The sequence below is a fragment of the Rissa tridactyla genome, chromosome 7 (genome assembly GCF_028500815.1).
Source record: "Rissa tridactyla isolate bRisTri1 chromosome 7, bRisTri1.patW.cur.20221130, whole genome shotgun sequence".
NCBI lineage: Eukaryota > Metazoa > Chordata > Aves > Charadriiformes > Laridae > Rissa > Rissa tridactyla.
The window spans coordinates 11,435,363-11,455,392 of record NC_071472.1 but is presented as its reverse complement, the minus strand read 5'-3'; the positions used below and the strand labels follow the sequence as shown (position 1 = coordinate 11,455,392).

The following is a 20,030-nucleotide window of genomic DNA, read 5'->3' as shown; positions in this document are numbered from 1 at the left end:
ACAGCCGGACACACAATGCAGCCTTTTGCAAAGAGACCATTTGTTAGAATGCCTTTTTTTTTTTTTTTTTTTTTTTTTTTTCCCCCAAAGGGCCAAACGGAGCAAGCCTCATGCCCAAAACTTATTGGATTTTCAGCAGTCGATTCTTACTTATTTCTGCACCATAACAATAGAGACAACCGTCTTCTGCTCCGGGGCTGATGGACTGAAATGACATGAAATAATGCAGAGAAGATGTCTGCAGCCATGCCAGCCCCTCCTTCAGCTGCACAGCCAAAAACCAGTGTGGGGCTGAACAAACCCCCCTTTTTTGCTGATGCTTCAGCATGGCAGAGGACAGGGGAGACATGGAGGAGGGAGAGGTCTTCCAGCACACCTCGCCTTCACACCCTGCAGGGTGCCCCGGGGGTTCCCCGAGGACAGCCTTGGCCACAGGGCCCGAGGACACAGACAGAGGCTCTGCTGCGTTTTCTCACTACAAGGTCCCAACGCTATTTGAAAAATGTGAGATTTGCATTCCAGCATCCAGCGGCGGGACCCAGCCAAGGAGACGGCATATCAGATGGATGCAAACACGAATTTCTTGGAATGCGTCGTGTAAACAGATGCGCTTCCAAAAAGGAGGACTGGGACTATTTAAATCATCTCCAGCATGACAAAATAAAAATCAGAATCCCTCACAAAACCGAAAACAATGCCCAGCCTTTCAGAGCAGCACGTTTAGGGCAGCCTTGGAGAAAAGTTTATCTCGGATGTGGTTTGACCCAAAGTCAGCGAAAAGCCAGCGGGGTCCAGGCATTCTCCTGGGCTGGTCCATCCAGCAGCAGGGCACCCCTGGGGAGATGCTCTCCTGCTTTCCCGGTGCCTGGACCACTGCTCCAGGTGAACACCTCTGCCAGCTCATTTCTGCTGGCCACCTATTAGAAAGGACACTCTGGTTGTGCAAAAAGCAACACCAATAGCACCAGGAGTGCAGCCAGGAACCTTTAGTTATTCCCCAGGAATTAACACTGGAGAGAAGTATCTACATAGGACGATCTGGATGAAGGGATCGAATGCACCCTCAGTAAGTTCGCAGATGACACTAAACTGGGCGGGCGTGTTGATCTGCTTGAGGGGAGGTTGGCTCTGCAGAGGGACCTGGACAGGCTGGACCAATGGGCTGAGACCAACGGTATGAGGTTCAACAAGGCCAAGTGCCGGGTCCTGCACTTGGGTCACAACAACCCCATACAGTGCTACAGGATTGGGACGGAGTGGCTCGAAAGCAGCCCGGCAGAAAAGGACCTGGGGGTGTTGGTTGACAGCCAGCTGAATATGAGCCAGCAGTGTGCCCAGGTGGCCAAGAAGGCCAACAGCATCCTGGCCTGTATCAGGAATAGTGTGGTGAGCCGGACTAGGGAAGTGATCATCCCCCTGTACTCGGCACTGGTGAGGCCCCACCTCGAGTACTGCGTTCAGTTTTGGGCCCCTCGCTACAAGAGGGACATTGAGGTGTTGGAGAGTGTCCAGAGAAGGGCTACAAAGCTGGTGAGGGGTCTGGAGGACAAACCTTATGAAGAACGACTGAGGGAGCTGGGGTTGTTTAGCTTGGAGAAGAGGCTGAGGGGAGACCTTATCACCCTCTACAACTACCTGAAAGGAGGTTGTAGAGAGATGGGGGCTGACCTCTTCTCCCTGGTGACAAGTGATAGGACGAGAGGAAACGGGTTCAAGTTATGTCAGGGGAGGTTTAGATTGGATATTAGGAAACATTTTTTCACTGAAAGGGTTATTAAACATTGGAATAGGCTGCCCAGGGAGGTGGTGGATTCACCATCCCTGGAGGTGTTTAAAAAAAGGGTAGATGGGGCACTTAGGGACATGGTTTAGAAGTGGCTTTTGTCAGGGTAGGTTAAAGGTTGGTCTTGATGATCTTAAAGGTCCCTTCCAACCTCAGCAATTCTATGATTCTATGATATTTAGGGCTGCTCGTGCAACTGCAGCGTTCATCAGGCACTTCCAACCCTCCCCGGGGTCTGCTCCAAAGCCTCTTGATGTGAACGGAAAGACTTGACTTCAAAGGGCTTTGAATGAGGGCTCAATTTTCTGGCTGGGGCTGGGGGAGCAGAACGAGAGCCAGGAGGGGGGTGGGGAGGGGGCAGCAGCCTGGGGAGAGGAGGATGGCGGCTTCTTCCCCTCAGCTGCTACTCCTTAGCAGTCGAGCTCGGAACGCCACGAGAGACGGCTCTGGGTATGGTACTGTTTATATCGATGTTCATCATCCCAGCGAGGGGCGTACAGGAAAGCAGCATCGGCGCCGGCAGATGGGGCGAGGAGCACACCCGCGTGGGACCTGCCGGGAGGTTTTTCGGGGCAGGGCGCCCGTGCATGTGCAAGCCTGTCTGTTTGAGAAACAGTTACCGCTGCAAATGTGTTCTTCTGCAGCCTCCGTGACAGAAGTTCTCCAAAGGAAGCCCAGGAGGTCGGGGGAAAGCCCCCACGCAACCCCTCCTGCCGGGAGCTGCACAAAGCAGCAGCACCTCTGCACGAGTCCCCCTTGCTTGACTCGGCTATTTTCTCTTAAACTTCCTTCTAAAATGGGCCCAGAGGACATGCCACAGGACAAGCTGCAGCTCATATCAAAGCCAGGCCCTTGCTTTTTCGGTGAAATGCTGCATTACCCGGGGTGGAAGAAAATAACCCCCCCTCAGGGGTGCAAACACCACCGGGCAGGGGGTGCAGCTCAGCACCCAGCGGCTGCAGGACCAGCCCCTGCGTCGGTTTCCAACCCAGGCAGGGTGACACCAAGCAGGGGAGTGAGGGTGGCCTCGGGAAAGCCCCAGCAATGGCCACAGCACCCTGCAAATCCCCCTCGTGAGCACCCGCAGGTCAAAACCCAAAGGCAAAACTGCGGCTACCAGGTACCATCACAAGCGCAAAGTTTTCTGCAACACAGAAAAATCGAGGCTGCCGGAGGTTAAAGAAAAGGCAAAAAAGGATGAGAAGTTTTGAGGAGTAAAGGGAATTGTGCAGGTCCAAATAATTCAGGAGCGACTAAGCTGAACGGCAGCCCCACACCAGCTCAGACGTGGCACATTGGTCCAAACCCCGATTCCCCCCGAGCAGAGGACACCTCACAGTGAGTTAAGCAATTCGGGGTGCCCAAATACCTGCCGACCGTCTCCCTGCTCCAGCGAGAAATGCAGCAGGTGCCCTGCGGCAAGCAGGAACTGCCCCAAGCATCGCTTCGTGCCACAGAGAAGCATCGGCTCAGGGAGATCCCACCTCGTCCTCGTTAGTAACGCCGGCCGCCCACAGCCCGGTGGGCGCTTTGCGGGCCGGCCTCTGCCTTAGCAAGCTCACAAAAGCAAACGCACAAAAGCAAGTGGACAGACTGAATGGAGACAACAGTGTGACAATTACATGCTCATCACTTTGACAGCTTTAAGACAAATTGCTTGGTTCATGCCATAAAACCGAGAATAGCACTGACTGTATCTAACTGACTATATCTAACTCCTGACTACACATGTCCCCACCATTTTTCGCTTTAATCAATCCAGTTCTGCATTAATTCAGTCTGAACCGTGCTTTCTTTCTCCATTTAAAAAAATTGACACGTTCCCGCCTTGATTTTCCTTCCTCATTCTCCAGGCACGCGTTCCTGAGATGGGAGAGGATGGGGTGCAAGCCATCTGCTGGAAAACAGAGGGTGCCGTTGGGGAAATTTCAGTTCAATTAATCAAAAAGGAAACTTCGGTTTAATTAGTGCAATTAATGAGCATCATCTCTATCTTGCATGTAGACATCTAAATGCATCCACACAGGTAATGCATGGATGAACACACGGTGTACACACACCTAACGAACAAGAGGGGCCTCTGCCTGTTGGTACGCTGCTCCCCAAAGCAGCAAACAGAAGATAACAGCTCCGTAATGACATAATTTCCCCCTCCTCGGCCCCCCATACCGCTACTCTCGAATGCTCTTTTGGAGAGCATCTCCCCTGCAACCACTCCAGGTAGCTTTATCATGAACACAAACCCCACCTGGCCGCTCAGAGGACAGAGCTGAAGCCACCTCCAGAGCTCCCTGCTCCCCCCAGCAAGCCCCACCAGCCCCCGTGAGCCTGGGCAGCCTGACAGCACCGCAGAAAATCAACCAGCGTCCTCCTCTCCCACCCACAAACCCCAGGCTGCTGCAGGGATCACAACCCCCCCACGGGCCAGCGTGGCAGTTTCCAGCCAGAGCCTTTCACCAGCAGCTTGTCAGCGATTTCTGGTCGTTGCCAGCTTCTTCTGGAGCTTGCAGCAGAAGTTGAGGAATCTCCTCAGATTCCAGCACGGACAGAAAGACCAAAGCAGCCTCCATCACCCAAGAGTCACGTATTTCCCCCAGACAGTCCTGTTTCAAGGCATGCTCAGGCGACATTAAAGGCCACGCATCCACACCTCCTCTTTTAAGTGCCATTTAAACAGATCATCCCATTTCAGTCCTGCCTTTCCAGGTATTCGTGCACGAGCCAACAGAATTGATGTCGGCTTCCAAATTTCCAACAGCCCAAAGGCTTGTGGTTAGCCCAACAGCCCCTGCGGCCTCCGGGGCTGCCGGATACCAGAAGCTGCTATCATCAACTCATCCATCATCACCCTCTTTGATGGGAGCAGAGATGCTGAACGCAAGCAGAAGTGAAGAGAGGCTGATTCAAGCCGAGGGGACGTGACACACCCTCTACGAACAGGTTAGGAGGTCGTAGTTATAAATTTATAGCACGTTGATTACTGTGCTGTAAGCACCTATCTATACACATGCTCTTACCCTCACAATTCAAGGCAATGTAAATACAAGGAACCTTATCCCACCTGGAAAGCCATTGGGACAGGGCTCCTTGTGTCCACAGAATTGCTTTTGCGCACTCTTAACCCCTATTCACAGTCCGTGAGCGCTGGAGTCTCTCTGCTCCTCTGCGGTCACGCAGAGCCTGGATCTGGGCGCGCAGAGGGTGATGGAGGAGGATGCAACGCTGCAGGAGGTTGCGCGAAACACAGTCATCTCTGGGAAACGGCACAGCTTTCCTGCTCGTAACGCTCCTCTGCCGTAGCTGGGGTGTCCCTCACAGCACCGGCAATGCCGGCCACCCAGGGGGACAAAGAGCAAACAGGTAGGATGGCACCGCCAGGTGATGTTATTCCCCATAGGAATGAATATTATATATAAGAAAGTACAGAAGAAGGTACAGAAAGTATATAAGAAAGTATTTAAGAAGGTATAATAATTTGTGTATATATATATTATATACACCTCTACACTTCCTGTATATATAATACATATACTTATTTACAGAATTATATGTACTTCAGACTTCTATTATATATACTTCCTGACAAAATTATTAATTGCTGCCTACAAAGATGACGACAGCCGGTCCAATTTCCTCCCAAACCTCTTAAGTAAATGCAAAGGGAGCAGAAAATACACACGCATCAGCTGATCGTGTTCTCACCACCACAGCACTAGTGTCTGCGGAAACCCCTCCAATACCTTAGCCCTGACACTTAAACAGCAGCAGGGCTGGAGAATTTGACTAGCATAAATGCTCGTGGGCAACATACTGCTGCAAATTAAACAGACTAAAAGGAATTTAATAAGCATACCTGACTAGGCTGTGGCAGAGGGGAGGGGAAATAAGGTGGTGAAAGGACTATGCAGAGAAAGCGGATATTAAGAGTTTATAGCATTACTTTAAAACTTCTGAAGTCAAAAATCTCTTGATATCTTTCACAATCCCATTACCTCACCTGATGATCTCAGTTAAAGAGAAATAATTAGAGTTTCAAGCAGTAAATTCTAAAAAAAATAAATAAATACAGAATTAGAATAAGAACTCGCTATGTTTTAGCATGCAGCATGTAATGGGGACAGCAGCTTTTAAACGCGTAGCTCTTGGCACGAAACACCTTGAAATGTATTTTTAAATAGCCGCTGCAGGCTAAAGGTCAGGAAGTATTACAGCACTTCCCTGTAAACACGCGTCTTCCTTCTTGGCCCCTCCGTTCCATTTAGGAATATTTTTTTTTGGTAACTCTCCTGTTTGCAAGATAAGAGTCAGGCTGCCAGTCCCATGGGCTGCCATACAATTAGTGGTCACACCGACCACCAGATAAACATTGCCGCTGGCAGCGTTTTGCAAAAAGTTGTATTATGAGTCCAAGAATTAAAAATAAATAAAAAACCAACTAAAAAAGCGCAAGCTATTGGGTACCCATAGCTTAGTAGCCAGCGTTCCTGGATCCAGTCTCACCACCGCAGATCAGCTGGCTGGAAGAGGAGCTCTTGCAGCTGTTTACAAGATGTCTCAAACGCAGGATCTACTGCTTTACCCTTTCCCTTCTGCACATCATTTGCCCTGCTGGAAAAAAATCCCATGAAAGCTATTACGCTGTCAGGTAGCATGGTGTTAGCAGTGTTAGGAGGTGTTCCTTGGAGAGCTGTGGCTGTGCCTACAAGTAAGTGAAAACCCAGGGAAAGAGACCTGGAGAGCCAGTGGCCAGGTACCTCCAGAGACGCAGACGAACCGGGGTGCTCTGGAGCATCCTTCATCCCATCTCCATCCCCATCCTCTGCCCCGAGGGGCTGGAGCCACCCCAGACGGGGCTGGCAGGAGGACGGACAGGAGCAGCAGAGGAGCACACAGGCAGCACCTGCATCTTCAGCTCAGCATCACCAGCTACAGCTGGCAGGTGAAGTGCAATCTCAACCCCACAGCCTGCCTCCCCTAAAACGGGACCAGGACGGCCACACCAGAGGAAAAAGGGTCAGCAGGGAACAGGAGAGCGAGAACATCACTCCTGGCCATGCCCATCGAGAGGTTCAAGATCATCCACCGCCCTGGGGTTTCTCACAGCCCAAAGCTGGTTCCTGGCATAGCAGCTGTGCCTGCAAGTAGGCAGGGTCTTTCCATCTGTAAGCATCCTAATTTCTCTCTTTAAATATTTAGGACAGATGCAGGCACTAAGCAGACAACAGCTATCTATGCATCAGATGTTATCAGCTCTTTCACACAGCTTGTTCTCTAAAAATTGTTAAGTCTACATGACAAGATGTATATTTGATAAAATATCTCTCTCTATATATATATATATATATCTCCCACTAAACTCAAGAGCTGTCCTTAGGTAGCAGGGAAAGATAGTTGCAATTTCTCACAAACCAAGCAGGCCCTATTAAACTCTGGGTGAGCAGCTTCAGCACCGACATACGGATGCATTTCCACCCCGAACCGCGCAGCTAAGCCGTGTAACTCATCGCCACAGCACAATGTAGATGCCAGAAGCATGGGTCAGCTCCCAAAATGACACCATTGATTCAGAAAGGAGAATTATCTTTGTTACAAAGAGCCCGTGCCACAGCAGGCCACGCAGCGTGGGACACGTAGCAGGACACCAGCTGGGGGCTCGGGGCTTCTAAGGGAGAGAGCTTTCGAGCAAGGCTCCCTGCAACACAGAGCCCATGCGGGGACCCTGTACCCACCGAAAACAAGAAGGTAATTGAAGGGAGAGAGGGACGGAAGGAACAGTGCTGCTCTGTCAAGGATGCACAGGGGCCAGCGGGGTCGGAGACTTATTTCCTACAGTGTCAAAGAGCTGGTGAGACACAGAGACCCAAAATATGCTCAGCCTGGGAGTCCCCACTGCCCTCGCCCACCCGTCTGGCATGGGACGGTGTCAGGAACAGGCAGGGGGGGGAATAGCTCCCTTCCTGCGTTACAAAAAGAATGGAAGACAAACGAGGTCTGTCCACCTACCTCCTTGGAGCACCAGGCACACTTGGGATGGATGAGGAGACACTCTTCGCAGGACGTGGCGCTTCCGCTGGTGCACAGATTGAGGCCTTCAGCAAGAGAGAACAAGAGAGAGAGGGGTGGGCTGAACACTTACTTCACTCCAAAACAGCGCTCAGGGGAGTTTTGAGGTATTTTTAGTGTTAAACATACTGTAAGTTCAAACAGGGGCAAGAGCAAAGAATCTCCCAGGAGCTTAAAAGGCTGGAGAAGTAATAAACCTCTCTTCACCTGTAAGGAGCTCTCATTTTCTTTTCCTTCCCCAAGAAAAATGAAAAGGGCAGAAACTGGTTTTGGGGGCCTGAGAACCACCAAACTACAACTCTGGTGATTTTTCTTCCCTTTTTTTTGGTGGTTTCTCGTTAATCAAAGAGTTCATCTACCCATCTCCCTAATGAAATCCTTCCATCACTGTAGACAGAACGCACCAGCTGTTTGACCAGCCTGAAATACCGAAGTGGCTGTCCAAATCCCCCAAGATGCTGACTTTTAGGCACGTCTTGTGAATTTTTTCAGCTGAATATATGGAGGTCCCCTCGCCAGAATTTTCATCTTAAAGCAGCCTTGGAAGATACTCATCTCCCCCTTCCACGCAGGTGATTTTCACAGTGGACTCATGTTACAGTAAATTACTTTTAATTTGTTATGGGAGTCATTTCCACAGGATATCCAGGTTAAGCCGGGCAGCATGTTTGCACTGGGATGTATCCAAGGCTGGCCAGGGTGGAAGATGCCACCCCACGCCGTGAGCCAGGGCTCTCCCTGCCCGTGACACCGGCAAGGGCTCCGCGCCCTCCGAGGCAGCAGCAACCAGGGCAGCAGCGATGGTCTTTCCTCCTGGATGGCTGGCGTACCGAGCCAGTTTCGCTTGCAAAATCTACCATCTGGGCTTTGGGCTTTAAAAACAAAGTGGAACCACACAAGTTAAGCCGAAGCAAACATCAATGGTATCGGCTGTGAATGCAGCAGCTTGTTTAAGCATGCCTGTGGCTACGAATGCGCCCTTCGATACCACCGATGCCCCAGCTCCCCCGGGCGCAGCTATTAACTTCTACTGTCAATAACTGATTAAACAAATCTTCAACGGAGGGTTCAGCACAGAGGCTGCACGCTCCAAATGAAATGCCGCGGGCTCAAACTCTGAGTCTGCGATTTTTTCTATCCCAAACATCAATAAAAGCATTGTCAGGCCTCTATTTTCAGCCAGTTGCATCCGCAGATACCATTGCACCATGCCGCTGCTGGGTATAAGCTGCAGATTGCACAGACTTGCTGACGGCTGCTGAAGAGCCACACGGAGTCTTCTCTTGTCCCAAGAACTTTCTGCCCTAGGAGCTTGGGAAAAGGCATTTTTGCTGCACCCCACGTGAACATTTCACCAAAAAAATGAAAAGCAGCGGCTGCCCGGGTTGCTCCCGTACAGGGCGGGTCTGTGAGCGCAGGAAGGAGTGAATCAAGCCGGACAGCTGGAGGAAAACTTAGCGTGCCCGAGGCTAAAAGCACAAAGGGGATAAGTAGGTCCTGTCAGTAATTCTCGGCCACCGCCGAGGCATGACCGTGTCAGAGCCCTGCACTGACGGGTCTCTTCTGCCCGCAAGGTGGTTAACTCCAACCCGGGAGCGCGAAGCCCTGGGCTTTCTCTATGGCTCTCATTCAGACAGGCTGCTTGGGCTCATTCATACCAAACAAGAGCCTTCTTAGGGTTGGTGTTTTTTTTTTTTTTTTTGCTGGCTGTTACCACATACCCAGGCGTTTCATTCCTCCTTCACGTTCACAAGTTATATTCCAGCTCCTGGACCTTGCAAGAGCTCAAAACATACGTAAAATACAGTGAAATGTAACTTGTTCAACTGAGTTACAGTTTGCACGGAGATTAACGCTTGCGTTTCCAAACCCTACAACGCAGCTGAAAGTTTTTCCTCAAGAGCCACTGCTCTGGGTGCGCTGGGTAACACAGCAAAAATAATGGGCTTTATAAAGCAAACACTTGTGTTCGTACACGGGCTACACAGCCCTGGCTCCCCCACGGCTTCACTTGCCTGTCTGCATGGAAATAGGATAATATTTACCTCCATTCCTGACCACTGCATTTTTGAGAGTTTACTTAGTAATGGTAAGATCTTAATGAAAACCAAGGTCTCCTCCTTCCACCGGCTGCCATGACCAAAGCAGCCCACGCTCCTGTGGCTGGCCATGGGGTGACATTCCTCCCAGTGGCAGCTTTTGAAGTTTCCAAGTATGCTTTTCTTTCCACTTTGGAGCAAAACCAAACCGTTTCCAGCATTGTTGTGAAAACGGAGCTTTGTTAAGCCCTCTGATTTTGGACCGAAACCCGAGCTTTTTGAGTTGGAGTGAAAACACGCAGGATTTTCCAGATGCAAGTCTTTGCTGCGCTTGATTCAACAGAGTCTTTCCTGAATCGGGCAAAGGAAGGACCTGAAGATGCTCACGCTAGTCCAGATCCTTCCAGATGCTGAGGCGAGCCACCAGGTAAGACTGGAAGGAACTCGGTCTGCTCCTTAATTCTGATATGTTTAATGAAACCACTTGTAAACTTCAACTAAACTTCTTATAATGGGGAAAATTCCATGCAGGATTTAGTTGGGATTACTCTGGAGGAAAATAATCCACCCCCCCGGACCGCTGAGCTCCACACCCCACACACGGTCCTTCACGCTGATTCCCAAACCCCGTACCTTATTTCATTTTGCAAAGCAGTGTCCAGCAGGCATGAAGAGCATCTCCAAAAGGCATCCTTGCCTTGGGCTGAGCCACAGGAGAGCCCAAAAAAGCAGAGGAAGACAAGGCATCCCACTAGACAGCTGAGATTTTAGTACATCAAACTACCGATGCAAGAGCAAGATAGGAAACTCTCATGAAAGGTACTCAACAAATTTACTCATAAAGATGCTCCAGGCAATCTGACCTCATTTTAAACCTGTTCTGCAAGAAATCCTAGTTTGGGGAGCTCCTCAGACTGAGACGAATGTACTGGCTTGCTTGGGGGAAAAAAAAAGTAAAAAAAAAAAATAAAGAAAAAATGATGTACTTTATTCTTTTTCCAGCTACGGGTGAAAAAAGATCATTTTATTCACACTTGCAATAAGCGTTCTAACAGCCTTGTCCCTGCGACAGTCTGCTGCACTATTGAATCATCAATTCTAAGGATCAGATGCTCAAAATAAATAAATAAATAAAGCTAAGAAAACCTCTTCAGCTTTTTTGCAGTCGCGTGCCACAGCACTCTGTAAGATGAGACTCTTGTTAAGATAACTCATTAAAACATTAAGGACTGAGAGCAAGTACCGGAATGGTGGACTCAGGCATTTTGTGGGCTCCTTTTCTGTAAAAAAAAGTTTCCCAGAGCGCTCAGAGAGGAGAGAAAACCCATTTCCAACACTACTGGAGCAAAGCCACAAACTGTGCTGCCCTCTCCGAGAGCATCCCCGCCGGGGACAAGGACCGCTCCCCGTGCACAAAGCTGAGATGGGGGGGACGATACAAGGTGAGAGCGTGGAGATCGGTCACCGGCAGAGCGAACGCTTGTGGGTTCATCCTGCTTGTTCTTCATCCGATCAATTAATACACGCTGCTCAGGCAAACGTCCCAGGGAAGTGCTTCTCCCTGAATAGCAGTGGTTATAGCTGGTTCCGTTAAAGTATATATACAGAGAGAGAGGTGTATATATAGCGGCTCCACGCTTTTTAAGGAGAAGGTGTAAGATCCCGCCCCGCCAAGCCCAGGGATGCGGTCCCTGCCCAACAGCGCTGCTGGAGCGCGGGTCCCACCGCCCCGCAACCGGGGACACAGCGGGCGGGGGGGACGCGGGCTGCGGACCCCGGCGGGGCTCGGGGACCCCCCCGGGGCCGGAGGGGGAAGGGCAGAGAGCCCCATACCGGGGGTGGGTGGGTGGGGAGCAGCGGGGGCAGGGAGCCGCGTCCCGCCGGCAGCGGGGCTGGAGGGGGAACGGGCGCAGACACAAAACAGAGCGCAGGGAGATGGGAGGCGGCCGGAAAGTAGGGGGCGGGGGGGGGGGGGGGGGGAAGAGAGGAGCTAAAAAATATAAATGGTAACGAAAGTGGACCGAAGCGGGTTTGGGGGATAATCCGCCTTCCGTGGCGGCGTTTGCAGGGCCCGGGGCGGCGGGGAGCGGAGCGGCCCTTACCTCTGCCGGGCTGCAGCGGGGCGGCCAGGAGGAGGAGGCGCAGGAGGAGGAGCGGGGGGGGCCGGCGGGCGGCGGCGGGGGCCGGCAGCCCCCCTCGGCGGGGCATGGTGCGGGGCGGCCGGGCAGCCCTTCCCGGCCGGGCCCTCCCCGCCGCCTTTTGTGCAGCCGCGGCGGCGGCGGCGGCGGCGGAGGAGGAGGCGGGGGCGGCGCCGCGGAGCTGCCCCGGGGCCGGCGGGAGCCGCGCTCCCCGCCGGGATGGGGCGGGACGGGACGGGACGGGACGGGCGAGCGTGTCCCCGGTGCGTCGGTGTGTCTGTCGGTCGGTCTGTCCCGCTCCCGAGGGTGCGCTGCCACCTCCCCGCCCCGCCGCCCAGGGAGGCGGAACCCCCGTCCCCCCGCGGGCGCGGAGCGGGCACGGGCTGGTCCACGACACGCGTGGATGTGTGTGTACGCACACAGACCCACACACACCCTCAACACACCCCACACACACCCCCCCACACCCACACCACACACAGACTCTGCATCTGCCCGCGTCCGTACACACACGGACACGCGCGTATGTGCACGGCCACATCGCATGTGTACACGCGTGCACGCTTCATACAGGCACAGGCGTACACCCACCCGCACACACGTACACACACGCACACACCTGCGCAGGGATGCACGCATGCAGGCACACACAGCTGTCACAGACACACACGGAGGTGCATGTCGGACTCCATGACCTAAAAGGTCCCTTCCAACTAGACAATCCTACGATTCTCTGATACAGACAGGCACCCCCAGACACGTCCGTGTACATACAGGCAGACGTGCAGAGCGCGGACACACACCCACACATGTACCCACAGGCACAAAAACAACACGCTCTCTCCTCTCCTGGCTCACAGCGCTGATGTCCCCACGGGTCAGTGGCTGCCCTTATGTGACATTTTCCTGCTTCAGGGATTTTCCTCTGTGCAAACAAACTGCATCCGACGGTTAAAGGGCTCCCTAGGCAAGGGCACCCAGGCAGCGCTGCCCTGCCTGCCAGCTTTTTGGCACTGCCCACGCACCCACCGCCTGTCCCTGGCATGATGGGACATCCAACACTTCAGATCTAAAAGAAACAGTGGATTTATGATTGTGTTTGGGTTGCTGGGGAGCTCTCTGTTTTCTTCTGTTTTTAAAAGAAATCATAAATCAACCGTAAGGCTGATCATTAATTTTAAAGGCAATTTATAGTAACAGTTAACTACCTGTGGCCTGCAGACCTTCATGACACTTCAGCATACTATCTACTAGATCTCACCATTAGGTTTTACTCAAAACACACACCCTCAATTCAATACGTCACATTGCTGTTCTCAGAAAGGAGTGATTAACTGTAACGCCGCCTGCCAAAATTTCCCCTTATTTGCACTGATTTCCAGCTCTGCTTTCATAAACCTCGCTGATTTCTGCAGCCTCTCCATAGCCTGGGAGACACCAGGCTTGGGTTTAAAGTGATGGTTTGTTGTCTTAGGAAATACCTGCCTACAAAAGCTGTAACATTTTAACTGTTCTGGTGCTGATAAATCAGACTAACTCCTGGTGTGGTGGTTAGAGCATCACAAGGGGTATTACTGGTAAGCACTGCAAAACCATCACCGAATGCCTCACCACAACACCTGCTGTGGTAGGAAGGTGGCACGTGGGCCAGGCTCTGACCTACGGGCTGCCCTCCAGCCATCAGCTCTGCGTGGGCAAGGGGCGGCATCAGCTCTCCCTCCTACCCCGACAGCCCGATAAGGTGGATCCCACCACCCTTTATTAATAATAAAAATAATACCGGCCATGTTGTGACTGATCTGGAAATGCAAGGCATGGTTTGCAGGGACGTCAAAGGGGGTCGTTCCTCTGCGGCGTGTTTTTTGTATTTCTGTGAAGAAAAATGAGATGCAGATCTTACGTTTGCATGAGATAACTGATGTGCGCCTTAGTGCCCAGAGGAGCCTTGTGTAGACCTACAAGTCCCTTCTCAGACCTTTCGGCCATGCCCAAGTACCCTGAGACACAACTTCATGTGCAAACATACCTTGACAGACTTGTGTATCAGAGCTTTAATCACCCTGGTCGTAGGAGCAGGAAGACCCTCATTCCTCATCCCGGTGTTCTGCCTTGCCACCCAGGGGGCTGCTGGAGAGAAGGAGCAGGTGCAAAAGGGCAAGTTGTGAATAAGCAAGAGAAAGCAAAAGCAGGGTCATGGGAGGAGGAAATTACTCAGAGGGAAGCCATCCACCTTGTGAGACTCGACTGTGGCATCTCAAGTAGCAGACAAGAGGATTTGAGGAAGAGGGGGATGACTTTCGGAAGGAATGTATTGCTGCAGGACCGGAGCCAGGGGAAGCGTAGGAGCTCACCAGTCACCGGTTATATTTAGCTGGGCTCAGCCGAGGTCGAGCGCCTGCCCTCGCTTTCCGTGGGTCCTGCGGCGTTGCCACGAGCACCCAGTGCCCGCTGTGCCTGGGCTGATCTCGCCCCACAGCCCCCACAAGAAACCCCAGAGAGAAGGAAGGTCAGGAGCTGCTACTACACATCTTTTGAGCCGGGGGCTGTTGTCAGCACTCAGCATCCGCTATCTATCAGTCAGGTACCCTTATCACCATATTTTTCAAGCCAAACCCCTGTGAAAGTCCCACGGTTCACAGGCCATATATCTCTTCCCAGTAGACGACCAACAACCCATAGACCACAGCGTGCGCCCAGAGCTCTACAGGGAAAGACCCTGCAGTGCTGCAGGGGAGGAAGTGCTGCGGCTTCCCTGACGAGAATGACATTAATACCCTTCTCCAAAGCCAGCACTGTGCTCCTGCCCCCACACACAGCAAAAAAGGGGATGCGATTGCAGTTACAGCGAGCAGCTGTAAACTCAAGAGGGGGACTTTGCAGTGGTTGAACATGGTTGAACGCAAGGAATGCACCCACCATGGGGCGGGCAGCTCAGCTCTGGAGCGAGCAGGCAGCCTTGCATCCCTGAGGTCGGCTGCAGACCAAGAAAAGAAGCATCAGCATCAAAGTGTGGCCTGAAGTGAAGTGCCCAGAGAAGGTGTTTGTAGTAATTTTTCCTGTTCACCCATGGTAAGGCCGCTGGACCAATGTGTCCTGGCTGCTTTTCTGGAGTCAGGGACAGGGTGGCAGTAGATGCCTGAAAAGAGTGCCTCTATGTACGAAACCAGATGAGACCCTCCCGGGATTCAGTCCCTGGACGGAGAAAAAAAGCTTTTAGTGCCCATGTGTTAACAAGATTATTGAGGACAATGGGATCATACAAACCGGTAGAAGATGAGTTTGGGGCAGCAAGTCGCTCTTGATCTCCAGGATAAGCCATCGCTGCTGCCTGTGTATTTTCCATCTTGACCAACATGTCTCCTGCCTACAAAATGCCATTCTTAAGGATCACTTAGTCCATGGGACTGAAATCCCTCGGGTTCCTTCAAGTATTTTGGTGCCACAGAGGCCTTTGAACTTGGATTATGAGTATCATTGCACAGTTCTGCTGGAACAGAGAGAGGAAAACCCCCGGGCTGGAAAGACCTGATCTTTGTGCTTGCTTTCTTATCGCTTGCATTTTAAAGCTATGGTTAAAGTAGGACATAAACCCAATGTATCTGACTGAGGCACGCATTTGCAAGCGGTGCATTTGTAAGTTAGTTCTTTGGCTCTTTTATTATCAGTCAAAACAAATAGAATGCTCTATCAGAGATACTTTGAGTGTTTTAAAGATAGGTTTCCATTGTCATGTCTTCCTCGTGGCAGGAAGGGTGGATAAAAGCATCTGAGTCATGTCTAGATGTCTGCCGTGGCACTGAAGAGGTTCTAGATTTTCAGTGATGACTCCTCTTTCTGCACCAGTCCGAGCACAATGCTGTACCAGAGCCTCAGCCCACAGCCACAGCCTGTTCCAGGGTGACACTCCACTTCCACATTAGTATTTCACAAACTATTGCCTTCATCCTGCAGGAAAACCTCGGGTCACCTCTGACTTTTTCCCCATTTCTTGACTCTGTGGCATAAGTTTAGGGTTGCAACTTACTAGACAGAAGAGACATCTTCCGACTGGATATAACTATAACCTCATTATTGGATGTAACTCATTCAACTACCATATCTGCGGTAAGTTCAGAAGCCATAGGATCTCACGCACAGCTCTCTAGTGCGTCGGGAAGATCAGCTAAGAGATCTGAGATTACCTGTTTCCAGAAGTCCCAGTGAAGCCAGTGATGGCTGGAAGGGGAACCCAGATGCAGCCTGGTCTTGGGCACCGCTGGTGCGCAGCAGGTCCTGAACATCCCTCAGTCCTTTGGTCCAAGCAGCTCTTCATACAATGATAGGTGGGCAAAATGAGAACCTAGGTGATCAACAAACTGGGTTGATTTATGGTTTTAATAAAAAGGAGTTTTGGGGGGAGCTGGGATCGAGCTGGGGGTAGGATCGGAGATATGAAATAAAAGACAAACTCATTTGAACCTTGGGGACCTCCACCACGTAGCAAACAGCTCTTGCATTAGGAAGACACTTTCTCTTCTTTTCTAGTTCCTCACCGTGCCGTTTGCTGGGTGCTCCTGGCTGCATCGCAGTGGGAAGTGGGGCGCCAAGGCACACACTATGGGCACCGTGCAGCTTTGCCGTCCCCACACTGCCTCACCCCACGAGCCAGCCCACAGCCCAGCTGCTGGAGTTTCCACAACAGTTGGACTTGTTGTTTCCACAACAAGTTTGTCTCCTGTTTTTTCCATGAAAGCTACAAAAAAATTCCATTTCACACAAAATCCATGTCAGTAAAAGGCAATAATAGCATGCCAAAAAATGACAATCATAATTTCATCCTTTCTTAAACAGTACGTGCTATCCTCTGGCTAAAGATGCTGCTCATGTTGCTGCTGTGTGCTATAAAAATAGTTATAAAGATATCTGGTTTTACCGTCTGAGGACCAGCCTCTCTTCACAGCTACTCAAGAGCGATGCTACCACTCCCGACGACATGCTGAAGGGAAGCATTGCAGAGAACTGCACTTAAAGTTGTCTTAGAATCATAGAATCATAAAATCACTTAGGTTGGAAAAGACCCTTGGGATCATCGAGTCCAACCATCAACTCCACTCTACAAAGTTCTCCCCTACACCATATCCCCTAACACCACATCTGAACGGGTCTTAAACACATTCAGGGATGGTGACTCCACCACCTCCCTGGGCAGCCTATTCCAGGGTCTGATCACTCTTTCTGTGAAGAATTTTTTCCTAATGTCCAGCCTAAACCTACCCTGCTGCAGCTTGAACCCATTCCCTCTTGTTCTATCGCTAATTGCCTGTGAGAAGAGACCAGCACCAACCTCTCTACAGTGTCCTTTCAAGTAGTTGTAGAGAGTGATGAGGTCTCCCCTCAGCCTCCTCTTCCTCAAACTAAACAGTCCCAGCTCCTTCAATCGCTCCTTGTAAGATTTATTCTCCAGGCCCTTCACCAGCTTCGTCGCCCTCCTCTGCACTCGATCCAGCACCTCGATATCTCTCAAGATATCTCTCAAGATCTCTTGCTGAGTTTTGTACCTCTTCTGCACAAAAAAAGGCAGGGTCCACAGTAAATCTCTGTAAAAGACCATGCCTGGAGCTGCTGGGCTGGAAAGCAAGGGAGGTACATGGGGGAGATTTTCCTGGCATCCCTAAGGTGCATGAACACGAGTCCTTCAAACAGCGGCAATGGAGCAAGACCAAACCTGCAAGTTTTGGTGTTCCTACAGCTCCCGGAGCAGGTGGGGGACACTTGGCTGCCTGAGCGGCTGTTTTCAGGAGGGACTCACTGACGGGCTGAACTGAAATGGCTGATGGATGTCTCCAGCCATGGGCCACCCCAAAAAATACACCCTGATCCCCAGAGCTAAGGAGTGTGCCATCGAAGGGACAGGCATAGGGATGCACAAGGCTGTAACACAGGAAAGCGTTAAAAATTAGCAGCTGACTGGAAACCTGGCTGTGGTCTCTATTAATGGTTAGCCCCGATTAAAATGTGCTGGTTAAAAGGTTTTGCCTTTCGTGTGGCTTGTCCTGCAACTGCGAAGAGCCAGCTCCATCTTGTGGCCAGGGACTCTGCCAAGTGGCAGAGAGGAGGGAGCGGGAGGAGGGTTTGGTAGCCTGAACCTCTGTCCCTGCTGCCTTGCATGGTGTAGTACGAAATATTCCCTCTTCCTGCACATCTTGCCTCAAATAGGCTGGACCCATTCTGATCAGGACTGATGGAGAGCCACAAAAGCCAGGAGTGTTTACTGGGTGCATCTAGCAGAGGGTTTCTCATAAAACCCAAGTGGAACAGAAAGCCCAAAGAGATTCCCTTCGTATGCGTTCATGTGGGGGAAGCATCATTTAGTATGATTTAATGTGTCAGCAGGTAGAGCCAGCTAGGCTCGGCTCCACTCGAATCTCTGGCAAAATTCCTACTGAATGGAGTAAAAGCCCAGGTCCCAAGCACCCGGGTGAGCAGAGTGCTCCAGAGGTGCAAATGGCTTTCCAAGAAATTCACCCTGGATCCGTGTGGTTTGGGCCTCCTCATGCCTCATGCAGCTTTTTCAAATCTCAGTTGACACTTGGCTATTTAATCACTATCGGAAATAAATCATTGGACTCTGTTTTTTTTCCTTATTTTTCTGGCAAACAGTTTCTGCCCAGCGTGAGCTTGCTGCAGAATCTGTTCACATTGACCTTGGAAGGACAAAACAGTGGAGAAATGATGAAAAGTCTACAAGGAAAGATCTTGCTTCGGGAAGAATAGTAATGTACTGTTACACATGTGCACACAAGCCCTGTTTCATTTATAGGAATGATATATAGGCCCCGGTCCACAATTCCTCCTCAGGGACCGTTATTCCCATTAACGTCAGTACAAGTTAAGCGCTGAAATACCTGCCTGGACTTGACCCCTGATTCCCACCAATTTAAACATTCCTCTACTTGAGAGGGAATTAGGTACCTTAGCACTACAATAACCTCTTGAATTTGTTGACTGTCCCAGATACGAAACATTTTTTAAACACTTTCGGCTGATTTACCACATAAAAGAATCTCTACGCAGAAAGACTACTTCAGAGAAGACTTTTTTCCAAAGTTTCATTTACGCGGCAGACTTTCTTTCCCCAGCAACAGCTGGATGTGCAGGACTAAAGGAGAGGCAGAGATTCCCTAATGTTTAACCAGGCTCGTGTCAGCAGGCACAGGGCAGGCAGCAACGACAGGGGCGCGGGTCTAGGGGAACCATCTCAGGAGGGCTGAGAGCTTTCCTCACCCTCCCCACCCCACCAAGATGTGACAGACATTACTCTGGGAAGCTGTTAATGTCCCTTCAGAAAACTGACTATCAAAGCAATGACCAAACTGGGAAATTAGGCTGGGACAAATGTCCCTCAGGGTGCTACCAAAGGTGCTAGTGTTTCAGAACAGGCAAAAAAGGAAGAAAAGGCTCGGTTGCCATAGATGCCTGCCAAAAGCAATGTTAGTCCCTCCACGGCCCCCTCTGGAGTTCTGTGCAAAAATTCTTATTCCTCTCAGTTCCCTCTTTTCCCTTTTCCACCTTATCTGGCCTTGCAAGTCTCCCATGTGCCCTGGGGAAATCCCAGTCATTATTTGGGCCAGCAGCTGGGCAGGTATTTTCTCTCCACTTCCCTTCACGTTGCCCACCTTGGTGGGTGCCATGGGGGACACTGCCCGGGGTTTGGGGACATAGAGAAGCAAGTGAGGCACAGGTCCTTGGTAAGCTGTTTTGCGTCCACCAGGAGAGGGAGGGTGGGAGCTCTTGGTCTTGGTTTGCTTTTCCTGGAGAGGAATAGACTTTGCTCTCCAGAGGCTTCTGTTTAGAGCTTGCGTGTGAAAGGCAGCACCTTTCCAGCTTGAAACAGGAAGCATTTGGCATTTTTTGACGAATCTGCTTGCAAAAATTTTCCCTTATTTCTTTTATGAGGCTGTTTATATAAACAGTAAAGAGCCCGGTGTACAGCACCTTCCCATGCCTCTCCACGGTTTATGACCAACC

General features: G+C 51.1%; 1 protein-coding gene across 2 annotated transcripts in view; it reads right to left on the bottom strand.

The window, feature by feature from the left end:
• Positions 1 to 13,825, bottom strand: part of ITGB5 (integrin subunit beta 5) — a 64,445-nt gene extending 50,620 nt beyond the window's left edge. The window contains exons 1-2 of one of the 2 annotated variants that reach the window (XM_054209596.1): positions 13,804 to 13,825; positions 7,787 to 7,872 (exon numbers count right to left, since the gene is read on the bottom strand). In XM_054209596.1, the coding sequence (XP_054065571.1) occupies positions 7,787 to 7,872; positions 13,804 to 13,810 (93 nt within the window). In that variant the 5' untranslated portion in view covers positions 13,811 to 13,825. Of the gene's footprint in view, positions 1 to 7,786; positions 7,873 to 11,987; positions 12,136 to 13,803 lie in introns of those variants that run through there. The other variant, XM_054209595.1, reaches the window with a different exon arrangement.
• Between the last annotated feature and the right edge of the window lie 6,205 nt (positions 13,826 to 20,030).